We start from the raw sequence: 21,475 nt of genomic DNA, 5'->3' as shown, positions 1-21,475 counted from the left end.
ATATATGGTTTATCCTAAGTTATATTTTATTTCTCTAGAAGCTTATTCACAACCCAAATATATTATAAACTGTGCTACCCTCTCCAAAATCGTCTTCCAGCTTTCTCTCCCTGTCTTCCTGCGCTCAAACCCCACTGGCCTTTCAATGGCTCAAACGCATGGGGCTCCTCTTTCAGTCCACACACTGTGCCTTCTGCCAGAAGTGCTCCTGATTTCCACTCCTTACACATACCCAACGACTCCTGTCCATCCTTCATCTTTCATGTCTCAGCCTAAACATAGACCTTCCTCAGTGAAACCTTCCTTCATACTCCACACTTCCCCTCCTATACCAACTAGTGTGTTGTTTTCTTTTAACACCCTGTGTTTCTGTTTTTTTTCATTTACCACACTTGAAAAGAAGAACAAATTTATGTATCTATTTGGTGCCTTTCTAACACTCTAAACTATAAGCTCCATGAGGGCAGGGCAGTGGCTGTTTTCCCAGTGCCTAGCAGGGTGTCTTGAACATAGTTGGTACTCAGTAAATATTTGTTGAACAAATGAATGAAAACTCCCAGGATAATTATACTACAGTGAAATGGAAAGGCTTTGTCAGCGTATGCAGGGCATTGGAGGAATGATCTGAGAGGTTAAAGACACCCTGCAAAGTTTGAGTTCTTATGTATTCTAACTCTACAGTATGTGTTTAGTTTTAAAAACATAGTTAGGTGTGAGTGGGAGGTAAATTTGAATTTTTCATAGAAAAATCTGTATTCATGATTTTTGTGGTGGTATTCTAACCGTGCTGCTCATTAATAATAATTGGTGTGTTGCTTACATGGGCACTGACTCAGCAGAAAATTCTAACCACTCTTGAAAACACAGTTCAAGATCTGCAGATGATCAGTCAATAGGGTCCTTGTCAAATAAAACAAAAAGCCTACACAAGATGGAATCATCTTGAGAATTTTTCCCCATATACTGAGCTTTTATACTATGGCATTTTGCTATTGTTTAAGATAGGTGTGTTGTCAATTATTTTTTTAATGATAATTCATACACTTCTGAAGATTAAGTCTGATTTAATTTACAAAATAAAAGGTCTAAATAATAATTTTCAAATTAAAAAGAATTCCTTGTCTCTCTCCTGTTATTTAATTTACATTTGGATATGTTTATAAAACATTTTTAGTGCTGTCAATTTTTTTTTAATTCCACATCTTTTTAAAGTTCAGGATTTCAAAATCAGTATATCCATGTTTTAGAAGTATATATGAAGGTCTTTTATCATTTGACCATTTAGGTATAGGAAAATTAATAGGCAAGAAGAACCCTTAGCATTTGTGCTTCTGCCTTTTACAGTGGTTGCCATTTGTTGGAAAATGAGATTGTGAAAGTTTTGTGGTTTCCATAGAAAAAGTTTATTATTTACTTTTTTCCAAAAGAGTGATGTAGTTTTAAAAACCACTTAAAGACTTCATTCCCTGTCTAGGACACCAATACAATATGGAATTGATGGGACTGCTTCAGATTTAGTACTACTGAGGAAGTTTGTTGCATACAAATTCATTGTGAAAGGAATGTTCAGAGATTAGACATCAGAGTGTACTGAAGTAGAGTCATAAGAAATCAAAGTGTTTATTGTTGCTCTGTTACCACCAAGAACTATTGAATTTTGAACCCCTGAACACTCTCTTCTAGCTGCTTTCGAAATCTATTGAACAACTGAAGCAACCAGGCAGTCACCTCGAGGAAGCGGAGGAAGAGCTTCAGGGGGACCAGGCGATGCAGGAAGACAGAGCGCCCTCTAGTGGCAACAGCACTAGGAGTGACAGCAGTGCTTGTGTGGATGACGCATTGGGACAAGTTGGGGCTGTGAAGGTCAAGGAGGAACCAGTGGACAGTGATGAAGATGCTCAGATCCAGGAAATGGAATCTGGGGAGCAGGCTGCTTTTATGCAACAGGTAATAGGCAAAGATTTAGCTCCAGGATTTGTAATTAAAGTCATTATCTGAATATGAAATGCATTGCAGGCTTTGGTAAATGGATATAATTTCCTATCCTATTATATCTCTGAATGATTTGACTTTAGTGTTTAAGGATTCTAATGCAGATATATCTATATATAGATCTTTCTATATACTGATCTCTATATAGATATCAAGGTTTCATTGAAACTCTACTGGTAAGGAAATACCTGTTACACTAAAATTATACTACATCAGTATCCAAGTAATAGGGTTTTAATTCATCCCAAAGCCTGCCCCACCAGTTACTTCTAAGGAAAACGAAATCACTGTTGTTTTTAGTTTATCTGTTGAGATCAGTGACTGCTGGATATAGTTTCCCAGTCTGGTCAATGAAACATTCTATTAGTTCTTGATTTTTTTGATATGCAGAATTCAATTTTCACATTGTTGTACATAATGTATCATACTACAGTCTTGAACCCTGTTAAAGGTAGTCAGCCCTTCCTTCCTCTCTCTTTTTTTGTTAAGTGAAATGTTCTGGTTACTATGCCAGTAGTCCTAGGTTATTGTATAGATTGCAACTGAAAATTTTAGGAATAGAGGTGGTTTTAAATATATAGATGCAAAGTACAGCACAGCACTATTTTAAATATTACATTATGTCTCACCTAGTACTGCTCATTTCATTTTTATCCTGTGTTATTTGATAACATTGTTTATTGAAAAAGATCAAATGAAGCAGATGCAAATGTTGGCAAGAAGTAATGTGCAGCATTATGGTCCAATCAGATACTGTATTGTATCTACAGTTGTGGAAAACATAGTAACGGTGTGATTATTATCTGATATGAAGTCAAAATCGTGTTTAAAAGAAGAAGGTGTATCATGTTTGATAATCATTGTCACTAGGATCTCTTTAATATAATTCCATAATGACATGGCATATACCATACTATTTTGGCAAATAAAAAATTAGGAAAGTTAGGTTTAACAAAAGAATCTACTTGTACATAATGCACCTTCAGAAGGACTATGTCCTTTGATGTTATGAAATGCAAACAACTTTGAAGGCAACAGTAGACTGTTTATTTAAGTCAGTTCTTTGTCAGGTTCCTGCTGTTCTACAGAAAACTGATTCTATGAGGCCGAACAGGAAATGCCTTGTGGAAACAGGAAGTCCAAGTGATTCATGTACTGAGGAATGTAGGGAAAAAAAAAAAAAACGGAGGATAGTGTTTTACTCTCTCTGTTTTTAAAGGGCACTCTATGAATTGATTTATTGTCTAAGAAAATAACACCACAAGTAGGGAAATTGTTAAGGAAGCTTTTCACTGGAACATTTCCTTCATACTCCCTTTTGATATGTTTACCTTGTTTTATAGGTTTACTTTTGTTAAGCTAGTTAAAGATTCGTTGTATTAAGACCCCTTTAATATGGATAATCCAAATTGACCTAGAATCTTTGTGAGGTTTTTTTCTATTAAAATATTTATATTTCTAAATCCAAGGCATTTTAAGGTGTAGTATCCTGTTTCAAAGGAGATATAGCAGTTTTGCCAAATGTAGACCTTGTACAACTGTATGTTACTGGCACGTGTTGTTTACATTTTGCTGTGACATTTTAAAATATTTCTTAAAAAAGCTTACTGCTAAAGATACATTATCCTTTTTTAAAAAGTCTCCATTCAAATTAAATTAACATAACTAGAAGTTAGAAAGTTTAAAACATTTCCATATAATGAAAGTCCTGATAATTTGACAAATAGCTGTAATAGGCAACACTTCCTACTACCAACATATTTTGGTTAGTATATTCCTTCAGATTAAAATGACTTTTTGTCAGTTGTTTTGCATTAAAAATATGACATTCCTAAGATAAAATTGTTTATTTTTCCCATCTCATAAATATACATTTTCTTTAAAGTCTTTTTTCAATCTCATAAAAAAGGGATAGTGCATCTTTTAAAATACATTTTATTTGGGGAGGAACATGTGGCTGAGCAGGCTTTTGTATAATATTACTGCAAAGATATGTAATCACAAACAAAAAAAAAACCCTATTTTTTATAATGTCATTTGAGAGAGCTTCATCAGTACAGTTGGTGGACGTTAATTGTTTGAATTTGATAGTCTTTGAATTTAATCAAGAAACTACCTGGAACCAGTGAAAAGGAAAGCTGGACTTAAATAATCTTAGAGCTAATTGATAAATGTCTCTTTTAAAATCTACTGTATTTATTATAATTTACACCCTTGAAGGTGATCTCTTGTTTTGTGTTGTAAATATATTGTTTGTATGTTTCTCTTCTTGCCTTCTGTTATAAGTCTCTTCCTTTCTCAAATAAAGTTTTTTTTAAAAGATCCCCTTTCATACATATGGCTTTGTGTAAACTTGATATATTTAATCGAATTTGAAGCTCATGCACTAGGTCTCATATACCAAAATATATTGCCATTCTTTGTTGAAACAAGAAAATAAAGATCTTTCGAGCAGTTACTTCTAATGCCATTAAAAATAATAAATTCAGCAATAGTGACTTTAACCTGTTTACATCAGCCATTGTCACATAGCAAACACATGTAAAATTTGTTGCAGTTTTATTTTCCCCGCGTGGCCTTTTTCGTATGTTATCATCTTTGATGTCAACTTCTAAATATAAAATTTTATATAAATAGATATCAGTTCCTAACTTTGCTCAACTTAAAAAATTATTTTTAAAAAGGTTAATATAATCCCTTGAATATGTCAAGCACTCAATAAAATATTAAAATGAATAATTTTCTGTGTATCATAATAGTTATATCTATTACAGTAAGGACCTGACCTACAAGTATAAAGTGACAGTACATAAATTTAAAGAGAAAAGAGTAATTAAATGACCTCCCCTTATATGGAAACAATTATTATAATAGTAGTGTGAAGAATAAGGAGCCTGACTCAAGTGAAGGGAACCGGACCATATACATCCAAGGGTTCCTTTTCCTTTTCTGGTCAGTTGCAAGCAAAACTTACTAGTCAGTACTTCATAATGTGTTACTGTGTATTTGGTTCAATAGGTTAAAAATATTTGTTTTATATTCTTTGATTCTCTTTAAACTTCAATAGTGTCACATGAGGTAAAGCTACTCTAATTCTGGAGCTAATATCATTGAGTATTATGAAATGGATTATCATTCCATAGTGCTGTAAACTAGATAATTTGGTCAGAATTGTGGAAATACCATTGATGCTAGTCATAATTTCCTGAAAATTGCCTTTGGACGGTAAAATTACAAAATTAACTTGGTACTAGAGATCCTCAAAAAAGAGTTGGAAGAATCAATTAGATAATGATTTTATACTGTGTGTCTGATTTCCAAAATGTACAGGGACTGATAACTGCATCAATATTAGAAACTTCTTCTTCAGAAAAATAGTTTTTGCCAGGACCTGAAATGAATAACCATTAGCTTTCCTCTTCTGATAGTCAAGAGCTGCCTTCTCCCTGGTGAAGGTGGCTGCTGAAATGGAGACTGCTACTTTCCATAGTTCTAAGAAAGACAGTTTTTAAGAAATTTTTATGTTGCTTCATACTTCTTTTTTTCTAAAGTACGTTAAAAAGGAATTCAGACGCTAAACATTTTCTTGAAGCCTGGTACTCCACGGATATATAGGAGGACAACAGCATTTTTTTTAATTTGGCATTCCTTTGTGATTTTTTTTCCACTAATGGAAATATACAATTGTGGGTGTATAATTATGGGTGAACAATGATAAATAATCCAGGTGTACAAATTATAAGCATTTATAATCAGGGACTTAGAGATACTAGAGAAGGAGTTTGAGAGGTAGATTACCATCCCCTTTATTATTGATCATTCCTCCAACTGGATTTTAAAGGGAAAGTAAGGGGTGGGTGTGTGCAGGCAATCAAAGAAGTCAGGCAAATGAAGCAGGATATTGGGAATGTGACTTTACAGAACTAATCTATCTAGGTTTTAAAAGGCCTCTATTCTCATTTAAAGTAACTTCTTTAAGGCTTATAAACTGTAGGGTGTAGAAAATGCAACTTTGGGGGACCATCTTGATTTACAAAAAGACTTTTAACTATTGCAAATATGTAATGTACTAGGTATTGTTATAAGCACTTTACATCTTTTAAAGCATTAGTCCTCACAACAACCTTACAGGGTAGATATTATTGTCTCATTGTAGAGATGAGGGCGCTGGGGCCCAGAGAAGTCAAATCAGGTCAAGGTCACCCAGTTAGTGACAGTCTAGCTCCAGTTTGAAGCCCTTGTTCTCAGCCTCTACCACTGAGCTGTATTTGTGCAACAGTTCTTCTTACATGTCCAAGTCTCGCTCTCTCTCTTTGCATTTCCAAACTGTTTTGAATCCATTTTCTCTTTCAGTCATTGCTGTAAGTTAGGAGATCAGGACTCTTTTTTTATTCTAATTCACAGATGAGCAATCTAATTCTTGTACATTATGTTCAACTGTTTAGAATCATGAGAATTTGTGAGTCCCTTTTTTTCTGACCAGAGCCAGTCCTGAGATGGGGTGAAACAGTGACTGCACTTGGAATTAACTTTTGGGGAGAGTGAAAGAGACAAGATTTCAACCAGCTCACAGCTCTCCCTTGCCACTTCTTACCTTCATTCCCCAGCGAAGGGGAGGAGACTTCAATTTCTAAGCAGTCAGGACACTGCCTTTAAAAACTTTTTTGACGTATCAAAGATGCACTTGATAGTCACTTTGACATAAAATAGTCTGTATATAGTATTGTAAAAAAAAATAAATAAAAAAGGATGTTTGTCTTGAGTTCTAGACCTCCTAAGTGGTTTTCCTATTGAAAAGTGCATAAAAATTGTCTTGAGGGAAGACGTTGACAATTGAGATTCCTGACCACACCCTGCAGAGGTTCTGATCCTGTTGTACTGACTGGGAGCCCAGCAATCTACATTTTTCAAGCCCTTTGGGAGAGTCTGATTGAGAAACAGTGCTCTGGAGATGGCCAAGGGCCCTAAACCACTTCTTAAAATACGTCTTGATTTTTAATAGTTTTTACCTAAGATTCTTTGATTCTCTGATTCATTGTTTTCGTAAGACTGTCTTGTATTTCTTGTATATTTCACCTGCATGTTAATTATAGGTCAAGTATAGTTGTAGTATAAATATAGGTTACTGTATTTACTGCTGTTAGTTCTTTGATAGTGTTTATCTGTTTTGCTTCTCTCTTCTAATAGAATAATTTCCTGGTCTATTATGGAGTTTGCCAAGACGTGGCAAATTATTTTTCCTCAGAATTTCTGAGCTACTGTGGTATGTTGTTTTTTGTTTTTGTGTTTTTTATTGAGATAAAACTCATATAACATAAAATGCACCATTTTATCCATTTTCAAGTGTACAATTCAGTGGGTTTTAGTATATTCACGATGATGCGCAGCCATCACTACTTCCTAATTCCACAACATTTTCATCAACTCAAAGAAATTCTGTACCAGTTAAGCGTGGACACTCTTCATCCCGCACTCCTCCAACCCCTGGCAGCCACTAATCTACTTTATGTTCCTATGGATTTTCCTTTTGTGGACATTTTCATATAAATGAAATCATACATTATGTGGCCTTTTATGTGTCTGTGTCTGGCTTCTTGGACTTTGCATAATATTTTCAGGTTCCTCCACATTACAGCATGTATTAGTACTTCTTATGACTGGACAATATTCTGTTGTATGAATATACTATGTTTTGTTTATCCATTCATCAGCTGATGGACATTTGGGTGGTTTTCAGTTTTTGTGTATTACGAGTAATGCTGCTCTGAAAATTCGTGTACAGATTTTTATTTTAACATGTTTTCAGTGTTTTGGGGTATATAGCTAGGAGTGAAATTGCTGGGTTATCTGGTAACTCTGTTTAAGTTTTGAGGAACTGCTAAATTGTTTTCCACGGTGGCTGTTATATTCCCACCAGCAATCTATGAGGCATTCCAGTTTCTCCACATCTTCTCTAACACTTGTTATTTTCCTTTTTTTTTTCTTAACTTGTTGCCATCCTAGTGGATGTGAAATGATCATTGTTGTTTTGATTTCTGTTTCGCTAATGACTAATGATGTTGAACATTTTTTTCATTTATTTATTGGTTATTTGCTGATATTTGCTTATCTTCTTTAGAGAACTGTCTATTCAGGTCTCTTGCCCATTATTTAATTGGCTTATTTGTCTTTTTTACTGTTGAGTTGTAAGAGATTTTAAATATATTCTGGATACTAGACCGTTATCAGCTATATGAGTTGCAAGTATCTTCTCCCATCCCGTGGGTTGTCTTTTCATCTTCTTGATAGTGTCCTTTGATGCACAAACATTTTTAATTTTGTTGAAGTCTATTCATCTATTTTTTCTTTTGTTTTGAATATGTTTGCTTAATCCAGTGTCACAGAGATTTGCACCTATGTTTCCTTCCAAGTATTTTATAATTTTATAACTTACTTTTAGGTCTTTGATCTGTTTTGAGTTATGTACATTTTAAAATATTCTTCCATGCTTTTGTGTTATTTTTAAAGAGATAAGAACTTACTGATTAACAAACTCCACTTGCTCATCCATCATCTTCATTTTCCTCATTCCTAGTTGATTTTGGTCTTGCTTTTCCACCGTTCCTGATGTTGTCTCTTGTTGCCTTCTAGCTTTTGATGGTGCTTCTTTTTTTTCTTCTTCTCAGTTAAATGCTACAATCTTGATGTTTAATATAGCTAATATAAACTGAGGAAAATACTAAGTTTATTTTTCCGTTAAATGCTTTTTATTTTTCCTGGTGATCTTTAAAAGCTAAAATCAAAGTTATTTTTCTTCATTTATGTGGCTTTAAAATTCTGCCCTGGTTACTCATTTTTACTTATGTCTATGTTGCACGTAAATTGTATGTTGAAGTTATTACGTTCAAGTCTTTGATCTTTGTTCCTCTGTTGACAGAATTTCTGCAAAGAACTGTGTATTTGTACTTTCAAACTGGTAGCCACATGTAGCTAGTGAGAATTTAAAATGTGACTGGTATGAATTGAGATATGCTTTAGCGTAAAATAAACACCAGATTTCAAAGACATAGTATAGAAATATATTAATACTTAAGTAATGATGACATATATTCATTACATATTAAAAGATAGTATATTTTAAATATGTTATATAACATTATTAAAATTAATCTTACTTGCTTTCTTTTACCTCTTTAATGTGGCTATTAGAAAATTTAAGATTATATATGTAGCTTACATTTGGGGCTCACATTACATTAATGTTGTACACCACTGCTTTTAGATCATCTTCCTCTCATGTTAATAGACAGATCTCACTACATCATTTCGGAAATAGGTAGGCTATAAAATCTGAACAAATGAGTATTTGCTCTTGCCAGTATCTTTCTATTGCTGTAATTTAGTCTAACATAAAGGTATAAAATGCTGTGTTAGAAGAGATCTGTGGCATGTTAATGGTTTAAAGGTTTAAAGATCTCTTTCTTTTTTTTTTTTTTTGTTTTTGTTTTTGTTTTTTGCGGTACGCGGGCCTCTCACTGCTGTGGCCTCTCCCATTGCGGAGCACAGGTTCCGGACGCACAGGTTCAGTGGCCATGGCTCACGGGCCCAGCCGCTCTGCGGCATGTGGGATCTTCCCGGCCGGGGCACGAACCCATGTCCCCTGCATCGGCAGGCGAACTCTCAACCACTAGCACCACCAGGGAAGCCCTCTTTTTTTACCTTAAAGACAACTCAAAGTCTATCACGTGTTTTGTTAATACTGTCAGTCTTAAAGACAGTACACTCATTGCTCCACTCTCATCTCAAAGTTAGTAAAAGTTCATCCTCTGTAAAATGTGCTGTTTTTTCTCACTCTTCCATTTCTGTCTTTGGAACCACCATTTAGACTCTGGGATGGATTATCATGAAGCCACCTTTGATCATCTCCTCTTCTTTATCTCTTATAAGCAGTTGGTATTCCTATTTCTGATTTCCAGCCATCATATCTCTTTACTCTCTCTTTGGCTCTGCTTTCCCTAGTCACTAACATAATTAATACTAAAACTATTTTTTTTTTTATCATTGCAAGAGCTTCCTTCCACATCAGTGTCCTCTTTACATTAATTCAGTTAACTTACTGTGAAATTCCAATACCACTTTCCCATTCTCTATGGCAGAACATACAGTAATATCTTCCTAATATCTTTATCTAAATGTTATCATGGAACTTCAGTCCTCGTAATTCGACCTTTATATTCTGACCAGGCACTTATCCCTCCCAATCTAACTTAATCACTTTCCATGCAAAGCAAATTTCCAACTTGGGATTCCAATTGCATGAGTTTCATCAAGCTTTTTTCACTATCTGGAAAGCGCTTAACTTCCTTTTTCAAACCTTTCTTTGCTTTCTCCTTTATGCCATCTCTGATTTCTCTAACCCGCCTGAATTATTCAGTCAACTTAGAAATCAGTTCCATACAGTTTATCTTGTAGTTTTTTCTTTCATTATTACCTTTTGCCTTTTGAAGCCAGGGAAAATATCAGGGTTCCTGGAACCACACAAGGAACCTATGAAGTTCTCAATTAAATGCCATTTGAATGATTTCTGTTTTACATTTCTCTTACTCAGTTTCCTTAATGGCTAAAGGACATTTTCTTCCCTATTATGATTACAGGTTCACTTTTGTTTTCTAATATGAAATGTAGACTCATTGTTTACTTGTTGGACTATTTCTTGTGCTGAATGTCTCCATTAGTAACATTTTCTTTAAGGTGGCTCTAGTAATAATTGTTACTGTTTAATTTTCATTTTCAACTAGGGGTAAATGGTGGAAATTTTTTTCTTGATGAATTTATTATTTGATATTACTCAAAACTTACTAATTGTTTTTCATAATTTGTATTCTATATCAATCTTTATTACTTCTATTATAATATCTGACACACATTTTTAGATAAAAATACAATATCTCAATTTTCATGGGCTCTTTATAATACAGGCATATGAGAGATATTGTGGCTTCAATTCCAGACCACTGCTATAAAGCAAGTATCACAATAAAGTGAGTCACATGAATTTTTTGGTTTCCCAGTGCATGTAAAAGTTATGTTTACACTATAGTCTATTAAGTGTGCAATAGCATTGCACAAATGTCAAAAAAATGTGCATACCTTAATTTAAAAATAAAGCTGTCCAAAAAAATGGCGCCAGTAGACTTGCTTGAGGCACAGTTGTCACAAACCTTCAATCTGTAAAAAATACACTATCTTCGAAGTGCAGTAAAGTGAAGCACAATAAAATGAGGTATGCCTGCATTATTTTTTCTATATCCATGTAATCTATATAATTTTTGGAAGTTGGAGCTTGGAAAGAAAACAAAATGATTCGTACTAATCTTAGAGAGTAAATCAACCTCATCTTTATGCATATTTAATTAAGGAAAACTATTTCTGAACCTGGAAATTGTGTTGTTTTGACTACGTATACAAAAAACTTGAACAGTGGCATTTCTCATTGTCTTTGAGATCCATGTGTGAAATTACATTATAGGTGTCACTGCCTAGTGGTGACAATGCTGATTCTATAGACTGACTGAAGGAGTTCCAACTCTAACTTCATCTACCAGCAACTCCACCTCCAAATTACTTAATTTTGCCAAGCCTCAGTTTACTGGTTTGTTAAACGTGATTAACAATTGTAATATTTATTAGGGTGTTAAGAGATTTAGATGGGTTAGTCTGTGTAAATACCAATGTGTGCTAGCAAAATTGAAGCAGAATAAAAATTAGCAAAAGCTAGTAATATCACTATTAATAACATTACTAAGACCTTCTTGGAACTTTAGTTACTTTCTTCTCCTTGGCAGGAAGCTACCTTACACTCAGTTTCACTTTTTAATAATGCATAACTTTCTCTTCAGTAAATAAAAAAGCAGAGAACAATACTTCCCCACCTTTTCAATGTCCCAGCACACTCAAAAAATGGCAATAAATATACAGCGTAGGTCCCTACAGGAGGCTGCTTGGATTGCCCTTCCCTGTCCCAAGGACTGCGAGTAAACAGTCCAGAATTTAAATGATTGAACTGCAACCCTTTCATGACTCGTCGGGCAATACCCAGTTTGGATTGTTCTTTGGGAGACCCTGTGAGTACATGACTTTTCTTCTTCCTCTCATCGCCTTTCAATCTGTCTCCTTTTATCTCCCGTAAAAAGAACCCCAGATTTTTTTCTTCAGATTTCAATGAAGGATTCATCAAATTTAAATCAACTCTAGGTAAAAATGACCCACATGATCTTCGTGCCAAAGAGTGTATTAAGAAAATATATTGATCAAGGAAGGGTCTTCGGATAAGCTGTCTATGCCCAGCTCTCCTCTACCGTTAATTCCCACCCCATTATCAGCACCAGGAAACAAAACTCTGAAAGTCTGCCTTGCCAGTAGCCTACAGGACAGATTCTCTTCTCACATTTTCACTGGGCTGTGTCTTTTTTGAGGTAGCATGAAAGAAACAAGTAGTGAAATTTCTGTGTCTTTGCTTTTTAACAAAATGCTCTGAGAGCATTTTCCCTTGGTGTGGGAGGGGGCAAGAGGGGGTTTCTATTGTCTCCAGTCTGCTGAATGCTAAATTCATTCCATCGTGGAACAAGAAATCCTGCAATGATTTCTTGATCTTAAGTGAATTGCTTGCTAACTTTGAATAGTCATTAGTCCTCTCTATTACTTTCATTTAACATGATAAAGATGACTTAACACTATATTTTTAGTAGCTTAGGTATGTTTTGGTCATGATGGTGGTGCTAGCAAATCCCTTTTTTTATTTATACTTTATGAATTAAAGTAAATGTAACCTTTAGTTTTCTGGTGCATATTTTAAATGGTTTGATTTTTATTTTATGGCTTGAATGGCCTGACAAACTCGTGAAAATATCCAACTTGATTCCTTGATTTTTTATTTTCTTTACCTCATACACATTTTTAAGTATTTTTATATATCTTACAGTTTTAATGTACAGTGGTTAGTTGTACTTCAGTATAATACTCTTTTTTCTTTAATTTTTGAATTCTATTTTATTTATTTTTGATACAGTAAGTTCTTATTAGTTATCTATTTTATACATAGCAGTGTATACATGTCAATCCCAATCTCCCAATTCATCCCACCACCACCACCACGGCCCGCCACTTTCCCCCCTTGGTGTCCATACGTTTGTTCTCTACATCTGTGTCTCAATTTCTGCCCTGCAATTTCTGCCCTGCAAAAGTTCATCTGTACCATTTTTCTAGGTTCCACATTTATGCATTAATATATGATATTTGTTTTTCTCTTTCTGACTTACTTCACCCTGTATGCCAGTTCTCGATCCATCCACGTCTCTAGAAATGACCCAATTTCATTCCTTTTTATGGCTGAGTAATATTCCATTGTATATATATACCACATCTTCTTTATCCATTCGTCTATCGATGGGCATTTAGGTTGCTTCCGTGACCTGGCTATTGTAAATAGTGCTGCAATGAACATTGGGGTGCATGTGTCTTTTTGAATTATGGTTTTCTCTGGGTATATACCCAGTAGTGGGATTGCTAGGTCGTACAGTATTTCTATTTTTAGTTTTCTAAGGAACCTCCATACTGTTCTCCATAGTGGCTGTATCAATTTACATTCCCACCAACAGTGCAAGAGGGTTCCCTCTTCTCCACAGTGTCTCCAGCATTTGTTTTTTGTAGATTCTCTGATGATGTCCATTCTAACTGGTGTGAGGTGATACCTCATTGTAGTTTTGATTTGCATTTCTCTACTAAATTAGTGATGTTGAGCAGCTTTTCATGTGCTTCTTGGCCATCTGTATGTCTCCTTTGGAGAAATGTCTGTTTAGGTCTTCTGCCCATTTTTTAATTGGGTTGTTTGTTTTTTTAATATTGAGCTGCATGAGCTGTTTATATATTTTGGAGATTAATCCTTTTTCCGTTGATTTGTTTGCAAATATTTTCTCCCATTCTGAGGGTTGTCTTTTCATCTTGTTCAGAGTTTTCTGTGTTGTGCAAAAGCTTTTAAGTTTCATTAGGTCCCATTTGTTTATTTTTGTTTTTATTTCCATTACTCTAGGAGGTGGATCCAAAAAGATCTTGCTGGGATTTATGTCAAAGAGTGTTCTTCCTATGCTTTCCTCTCAGAGTTTTATAGTGTCTGGTCTTACATTTAGGTCTCTAATCCATTTTGAGTTTATTTTTGTGTATGGTGTTAGGGAATGTTCTAATTTCATTCTTTTACGTGTAGCTGTCCAGTTTTCCCAGCACCACTTATTGAAGAGACTGTCTTTTCTCCATTGTATATCTTTGCCTCCTTTGTCATAGATCAATATAATATTCTTTTAGATAGGGAAGCAGATTTAAAAAGCTGGGTTTTTTTTTCCCCGCCCAGAAAGAGGCTTTCCTGGAGATTTAAAAAATGTTCCACTTCTAAAGGTCCGGATTTTTTTTCCATCATAATTTGGATTAAATTTTTGAAATGAGATTTTACTTTGGTTACTTTAACTGCCTAAACCATATTGGTTTTTTAATCTATTTTATTTGAAGTATAATTTACATACAAAAATCTACTTATATATGTACATTTGATGAATTTTGACAAATGTGTACACCACGATCTAGGTGTAGAATAGCACACTAAAGAGTTCTCTCTTGCTCCTTTTTACTCAACCCTTCACCCCCACTCTCCACTCAGCCACAAGCAATCCTTCGTCTGTTCTCTGGCACTGCGCATTAGTTTTGATTTTTCTAGAATTTCATATAAATGAATTATATAAAAAGGTTCTGTGATATTTTCAATTTTTTTTTTTCAGTCAGAAAATGCTTCTGACATCCATGCATGTGTGTATCAGTAATACGGTCTTTTTTTAATCGCTGAGTAGTGTTCCATTGTATGGACATGACACGATTTGTTCATTCATTGACAGAAATTTAGTTATTTCCAGGTATAGACAATTATAAATAAAGCTGCTATGAATATTATATTCAAGGTTTGGTAAACAGTTGCTTTATTTCTTTTGGGTAAATACCTAGGAGTAGAATTACTGATTGGTATGTTAAGTATATGTTTAGCTTTATAAAAAACTGCCAAAGAATTTTTTGATGGGGTATTTTACAGTGTCGTCAGCTATGTATGAGGGTTCCTGTTGTCAACACTTGGTATTGTCAGATTTTTTTTTAACTTTATATGTTCTAGTGGATGTGTAGTGTATTCTCACTGTGGTTTTACTTTGTGTTTTCCTGATGTCTAATGATGTTGACCATCTTTTCATGTGTTTATTGGCCATTTGCAGAGCTTCTTTGCTAAACTGTTGATTCAGTTATGTTGCATGTTGTTTGCTTGGAGCATCTGTCTTTTTGTTATTGGGTATGGGAGTAACATATATTCAGGATACAATCCATTTATAGATGTATATGTTGCAAGTATTTTTACCTCAACCTATAGCTTGTCTTTTGTTTTGAAGAGTAGAGTGTTTTAATTTTGGTATGTCCCATTCTGTCAATTTTTTCTTCTATGGTTAGTGCTTTATGTCCTATCTGAGAAAGATTTGCTTTTATATTTTCTCGTTCTAGTTTAGTTTTTACATATAGGGCAAAGAAACATTTTGAGCCATACAACTTTGTGTATGAACTAAAAAAAGGTTGAGATTCATTATATTATATAGGTAACCAAAGTTTTCCGTACCAGTTTTTGTAAGGATTATCATGTTCCTTTGAATTATTCTCATGCCTTTGTTAGAAATCAATTGAACTTTGAATTATTCTCATGCCTTCGTTAGAAAGCAATTGAACATATATATGTGAGCAAACTTCTGAACTCTTTCCTTTATTCCACTGATCTATATGTCTAACTCTACACCAAGATCACAGAATCTGGATTAATGTTGCTTTATAGCAAGTCTTGAAGTCAGATAGTGTATTTTTTCTTCTGCTTGTTTTTAAGATTTTCTTGTTATCACTGGTTTTCCACAACTTGATTATAATTTGCCTCAATGCTGTTTTCTTTCCTGCTATTGTTCACTGAGCTTGTATCTGTGGATTTGCATTATTTTTTAATTTTGGAAAATATCAGGCATTATTTTTTATAATATTATTTTCACTCACTTTCTTTTGGGACTCCGGTTACACCCAGGATAGACTGCTTGACACTGTCTCACAGGTCTCTAAGTCTCGGTACATTTTTTTCTTATTCTTTATTCTCTCTGTATTTGTGTAGTTTCTGTTGCTGTACTCATCTTTTCTTCCTGGTAAATAAACTTCTTTTAGTCACACCCAATAAATTGTTCATTTAAGACATTGCGTTTTTCAGATCTAGAAGTTTCATTTGGTTCTTGTATATATTTTCCATTTACCTCCTCATTATATTTATGTTTTCTTTTAAATCCTTGAGCATATTTATATGTATTTGTTTTATTAAAGTCTGTTTCTGCTCATTCTATTCTCTGCCATTTCTGTGTCTGCTACTGCTGCTTAATTTTTCTCTTGAATATTGTTCTTGTCGTCCTACACCATTTACTGTGTAGTAAATTTTCATTAGATGTCAGATAATTTAAATTTGTCTTTCTTTAAACAATATTGATCGCTTAAACCTTTTCAAGACTTGTTTTTAAGCTTTTTTGGTGCAGGTATATAGTAGCCTTGACTCTAATCCTGGTTTTTCTCTCTCACTAATTGGTGAACTCTGAGCCTCTAGTGAACAGTCCTAGATGTTTACAGGGATGAATGACCCTAGGGAGTTATCAATCTTAGCCTAGGGCCCTGGGGCAGGGATGAGGATGGAAAAGGGAGGATGGGACTCAGTAAAGGTATGAAGAGATAAATACAACTATCTTGGGGAGGGGGAAAGAGCTGCTTTAGCTCACTCTTAGGCCTTGGCTTCACTTTAGAAGCTGGTCACTTACTGGCTTCTATCAAGTCAGTTCTTCTATGTGGCTTGACTATTTTCTCTTAGGCTTTGAATTTCTTGAATTTTGGCTGTCTTTACACTCAATTCTTAATTTTGAAGGCATACATGGGGGAACAATTGTTAATAATTTCTTATCTATTTTTGGCATATATACACAAATATAGTTTGAATGGGCATTGCTAACCCATGTATATTAGAGGAGTTTTGGCATCCTACAATTACATAGAATAAACCAACTAAAAAATAATAATACCAACTAAGTTTCAAAAACCTTTCAAACCTCAGTTTAAAGAATTAGTTCCACCCCTCTCACCCTCCCTCACTCCCTCCCTCCTTGCCTCCCTTTCCCCAACTGACCCTCCCATTTCTTTTTTTCTGCATAATATTGAATCCCAATAAATTGAGTGTGTTTTTGTTGTTAAAGATTATACTATAATCTTATTAGATCATTGTCTTGAACAAAAGCCTAGAACTCAATGGCAAACTTAGAGAAAATTATGGTATTGGGTGAGAAATTGTGGCAAGCATGGAAGAAGAGTTTTCTGAAGAGACTCCAAAGGCTCTATTCCTTTTTCAATAGATCTCCTAATTTCAGTTGTGTGATGGGGAGGGAGGATATAAAATTGGTGGAAAATGAGCAATAGATTTAATTTTAACTCTGATTCAGAAGTATTGAGGTTTTGATTTATTTTTGTGTAGAAATGTGTCCTTAAAGCAATCAGAATATTGGCTAAAGTAAAAATGTTGGTAAACCTTAGGGGGGTTTCTTTTTCATCCTTTTTAATTACCATGGGCTTTTCGATAGCTCCTAAAGTGAATTAGGAAGTTCTTAGGCATTTGGCGTTAAAGTCCAGGCCCAGGGAGTTTATGTGGATATGCAACTTCTGATTCTTGGATGGTGTGTTGGTACTGTATATTTTTTAATGGTTACATTTTCCTTGACTAGTATAAAAGATTTACTGTTACAGTTTGTGTGTGGCCAGGCCATGGCATATGGAAAAGCTGTTTCCTGCTATTTAATTTAATTAGCCAAATCACGTGCCAGCCTTCGGGCATGTCACTCTGGACCTCTGAGGCTCTTTGTCTGTCAAAGAGATGGACAATATCTTGGCTTTGTTTGGTTGCTCCGCATGCTGCAGATAAAACCACTGAAATTCTGACTGTTTGTTTAACCAAATCTTTGCATTTTTACCATTTGGCTTTGATTTTCTTTAAAAAAAAATGATGACATTTTGGCCTTGGGAAAGCGGAAAAAAAATATTGAGGATACGAAGAAGAGCTGCTGCTCTTCGTGGTTTAATATTGGGTTGAGAATGTTATCATTTTCTAATCAGAAATTTTTAGTTAGTTTGTTACTACCTTGTTAGTAGAAACTCAAGACAATTATTATTGAATTATTTTAACCCTAACTTGGCTGACAAACTGATTTTAAATCAAGCTTTTTTTGTTCATGAATATATTTAATGTGCTTTTTTTCATCTTGCAAAATCTCTAAATCTTTCATTGTGTATTTGTTGTTGAAGAAGAAAATATTTCATTTGATATTTTGAACGTGAATATTTTAGTTTAGTTTTGGTTTCACAGAAAGGACAGTGGTTAAAACATTCAATTACTTCAAGACTTGTTCCCAATATTTTAGTCTTTCTTTCAAGGTCAAAGATATTTTTAATTTCTTTAATTGATGCATTCAAATTTTAACAATTATCTTTAATTATATTTAAGTCACTATTCCTAATATTGTTCAAGCTTTAAAATTAGTGAAGAATATTTGAAAAGAAACAGAAGAATAAAAATTATATTCTGCAACTGATTTGCAATGAGGACCTTTGCCTAAATTCCCAGCTGAATTAACAGCAACTTCCATGAGTCAAAGTGACTTGTCCAAGGCAATAAACATATCTGAATATCCACATTTTAAAATTAGGTATCCCGGATTTGAGATTCTTAATTAATTTAGATACATGCATAGTTCAGAACTTCAAGAGGATTTGCATGATTAATAATGCACTGAGAGAGTTCAGTTCAATTACACTGAGCATTTAGTCAGGGTGTACTAGTATCCTAGGTGTCAAGATATAGCCCCTACCTACCCTCTGACATCGCTTGGCCTTTGGAGCAATGCTTAGGACGTATACTGAATACATGACAGTCAGTCTCTAAGGACATATCTTTGTTCTAAAGCTAATAGATCTATTACATTTGAGTAGATGAGGAATTTTTGAGAAAGTTTATTGCACATTTCACTTTGATAGAATTTGCAAATAAGATCTTTACCTTTGATCATTTTTTAAATAAAAAAAAGTTAAGTGGTAAAGAAAAAGGGAATTAAAACCTAAATAGGTAAATCCTCTTAACCAACATGATTCTTACAACATAATTTACATTTACAATACAGACATTTATAATGGCCTCATAGTTAACATGGATCCCATATTATGAGCTACATAGATTTTGAGTTTTGTTTAAGGGCAAGAAAACTTCAACAACAAAGTGAAAGCTGTGCTTTTTATCTTCTAATGCTTTTCATGATCAGTTCTTCAATGTAATTGTACTTAAATATTCAATATTGTATCTATTTTCAGATTCATTATTGTATCCTATTGTTCTTTATGTATGACTAATTTTTCACTTAATTTTCTTTTAAATCTATGTTAAGAGTGTGATTTTTCTGAGGGCATGCATACACACCACCACACATTGATTTTAGACTGAAGTAGTATCCATTCAAGAGAATCCACATTGCTGGTAACTTTTTAAGAATGAATATATTTTTAGTATCAAGAAACACTCATATTCTCTACAGAAAATAAACTTATGGCAGAAATACAGTCATTTTTCATAAAGCTCTGTTTTTCAGTATTGATGTTGAAAATGTTATAGACTATAACATGATTGAGGTTTGAAATGAAATTAGCAATGAGGTGACAGTTAACTCAGAAATAGAGATCTTTTTAAGATTTTCTAAGGAAAGAGTATTTGTTATTAACTTAAACAAAGACTCTTGAATATAGGTACAACCTCGTACAACTTGGTTTCATCTAGAAAATGTAACCCTTGTAAAATTCTGGTATTTTTTACAAAAAAAACCCGAATAACCACGGTGAAAGTAATTATGAGATTTCAAATAGATATTTTTTCTGTCTTTATTTCTGTCCTGCCCCTAGGTTCATCAGAACCTTTTTTCTTTTTTTTTAGATTCCATATATATGTGTTAACATACAGTAAGAAATCACATTTTTAATTGTTATATTTCAACTCTATTTGTTTCAAGGTATAGTTATCAAAATTTGAGCCAAGATATGGGGGTTGAGTTTTTTAAGTGTAATTAAGTATAAGCATATGTAAATATGCTTCCATTTATGGAACTTTTTTATTGTGGTAAAAAAAAACCAACAACATAAAATTTAACCTCTTAACCATTTTTAAGTGTGCAGTACAGTAGAGTTAATGATATGCACATTGTTGTACAACAGCTCTCTAGAGTTTTTATTCTTCAAAATTGAAACGCTATACCCATTGAAGAACTCTCCAGCTTCCCCTACCCGCTAGCCCCTGACAACCACACTCTACTTTGTTTCTATGAGTTTGACTATTTCAGGTGCCGCATATACGGTATCACACAGTATTTATCTTTTGTGACTAGCTTATTTTACTTAGCATAATGTCCTCAAGGTTCATCCATACTGTAGCATGTGACAGAATTTCCATCTTTTTTAGAGTTTAGTAATATTCCATTGCATTTTTTTTTCTTTATGCATTCATTCATTTGTGGCCATTTAGGGTGCTCCCACCTCTCTCGGCTATTGTGAAAAATGCTGCAGTGAACATGAGTGTGCAGTTGTCTCTTTGAGATCATATTTCCGGTTCTTTGGGATATCTACCAAGAAGTGGTATTGCTGGATCACATCATGATTACTCTTTTTTTTGAGGAAAGTTCATATTGTTTTCCACAGGGGATGCAACATTTTACATTTCTACTTATAGTGCACAAGGGTTCCAATTTCTCCACATCCTTGTCAGCATTTGTTACTTTATGTTTGTTTGTTTTGACAGTGGCCGTTTTGTTGGGTATGAGGTGGTGTCTCATGTGGCTTTGATTTGCATTACCCTGATGATAGAAATGTTGAGCATCTTTTCATATGCTTCTTGGCCATTTGTATATTTCTTTGGAGATATGTCTATTCAAGTCCTTTGCCAATTTTTTAATCAGGTTGTTTTATTGTTGTTGAGTTGTAGGAGTTCTTCATATATTTTAGATGTTAATGCCTTGTTGGATATATGATTTGCAAATATTTTCTCCCATAGATTGCCTTTTCATTCTGTTATTTCCTTTGCTTCATAGAAGGTTTTAAGTTTGATATAGTCCAATATGAGTGTTTTTTACATTTATTGCCTGTGATTGTGGAACTTTTCAATTTTTTTTCAAGTTTTATTTACTCTAAAGTAAGAGAGTAGCAATAACTCACTCATGTAGATCAGAAAAGCAATTGTGATCAATTTTATTGCCAACTAAGAACTTTCATCAAAGCTATAATGAGTTACTGAAAGCACCTTGATTAACAAAGCAACTGATACTTTTTAGGTGAT

The 21,475-nt window shown here is 34.0% G+C and overlaps 1 protein-coding gene across 9 annotated transcripts in view; it reads left to right on the top strand.

Annotated features, from left to right (window-relative positions):
* Positions 1–21,475, top strand: part of HDAC9 (histone deacetylase 9) — a 1,064,374-nt gene that overhangs the window by 673,950 nt on the left and 368,949 nt on the right. For 8 of the 9 annotated variants that reach the window (XM_079931741.1, XM_079931736.1, XM_079931740.1 and 5 more), the window contains one exon: positions 1,684–4,454. In XM_079931741.1, the coding sequence (XP_079787867.1) occupies positions 1,684–1,998 (315 nt within the window). In that variant the 3' untranslated portion in view covers positions 1,999–4,454. Of the gene's footprint in view, positions 1–1,683; positions 4,455–21,475 lie in introns of those variants that run through there. The other variant, XM_079931742.1, reaches the window with a different exon arrangement.

Source organism: Stenella coeruleoalba, assembly GCF_951394435.1.
Source record: "Stenella coeruleoalba genome assembly, chromosome: 9".
Lineage (NCBI taxonomy): Eukaryota > Metazoa > Chordata > Mammalia > Artiodactyla > Delphinidae > Stenella > Stenella coeruleoalba.
The sequence above is the reverse complement of the archived record's forward strand: the minus strand, read 5'-3'. Positions and strand labels throughout refer to the sequence as shown.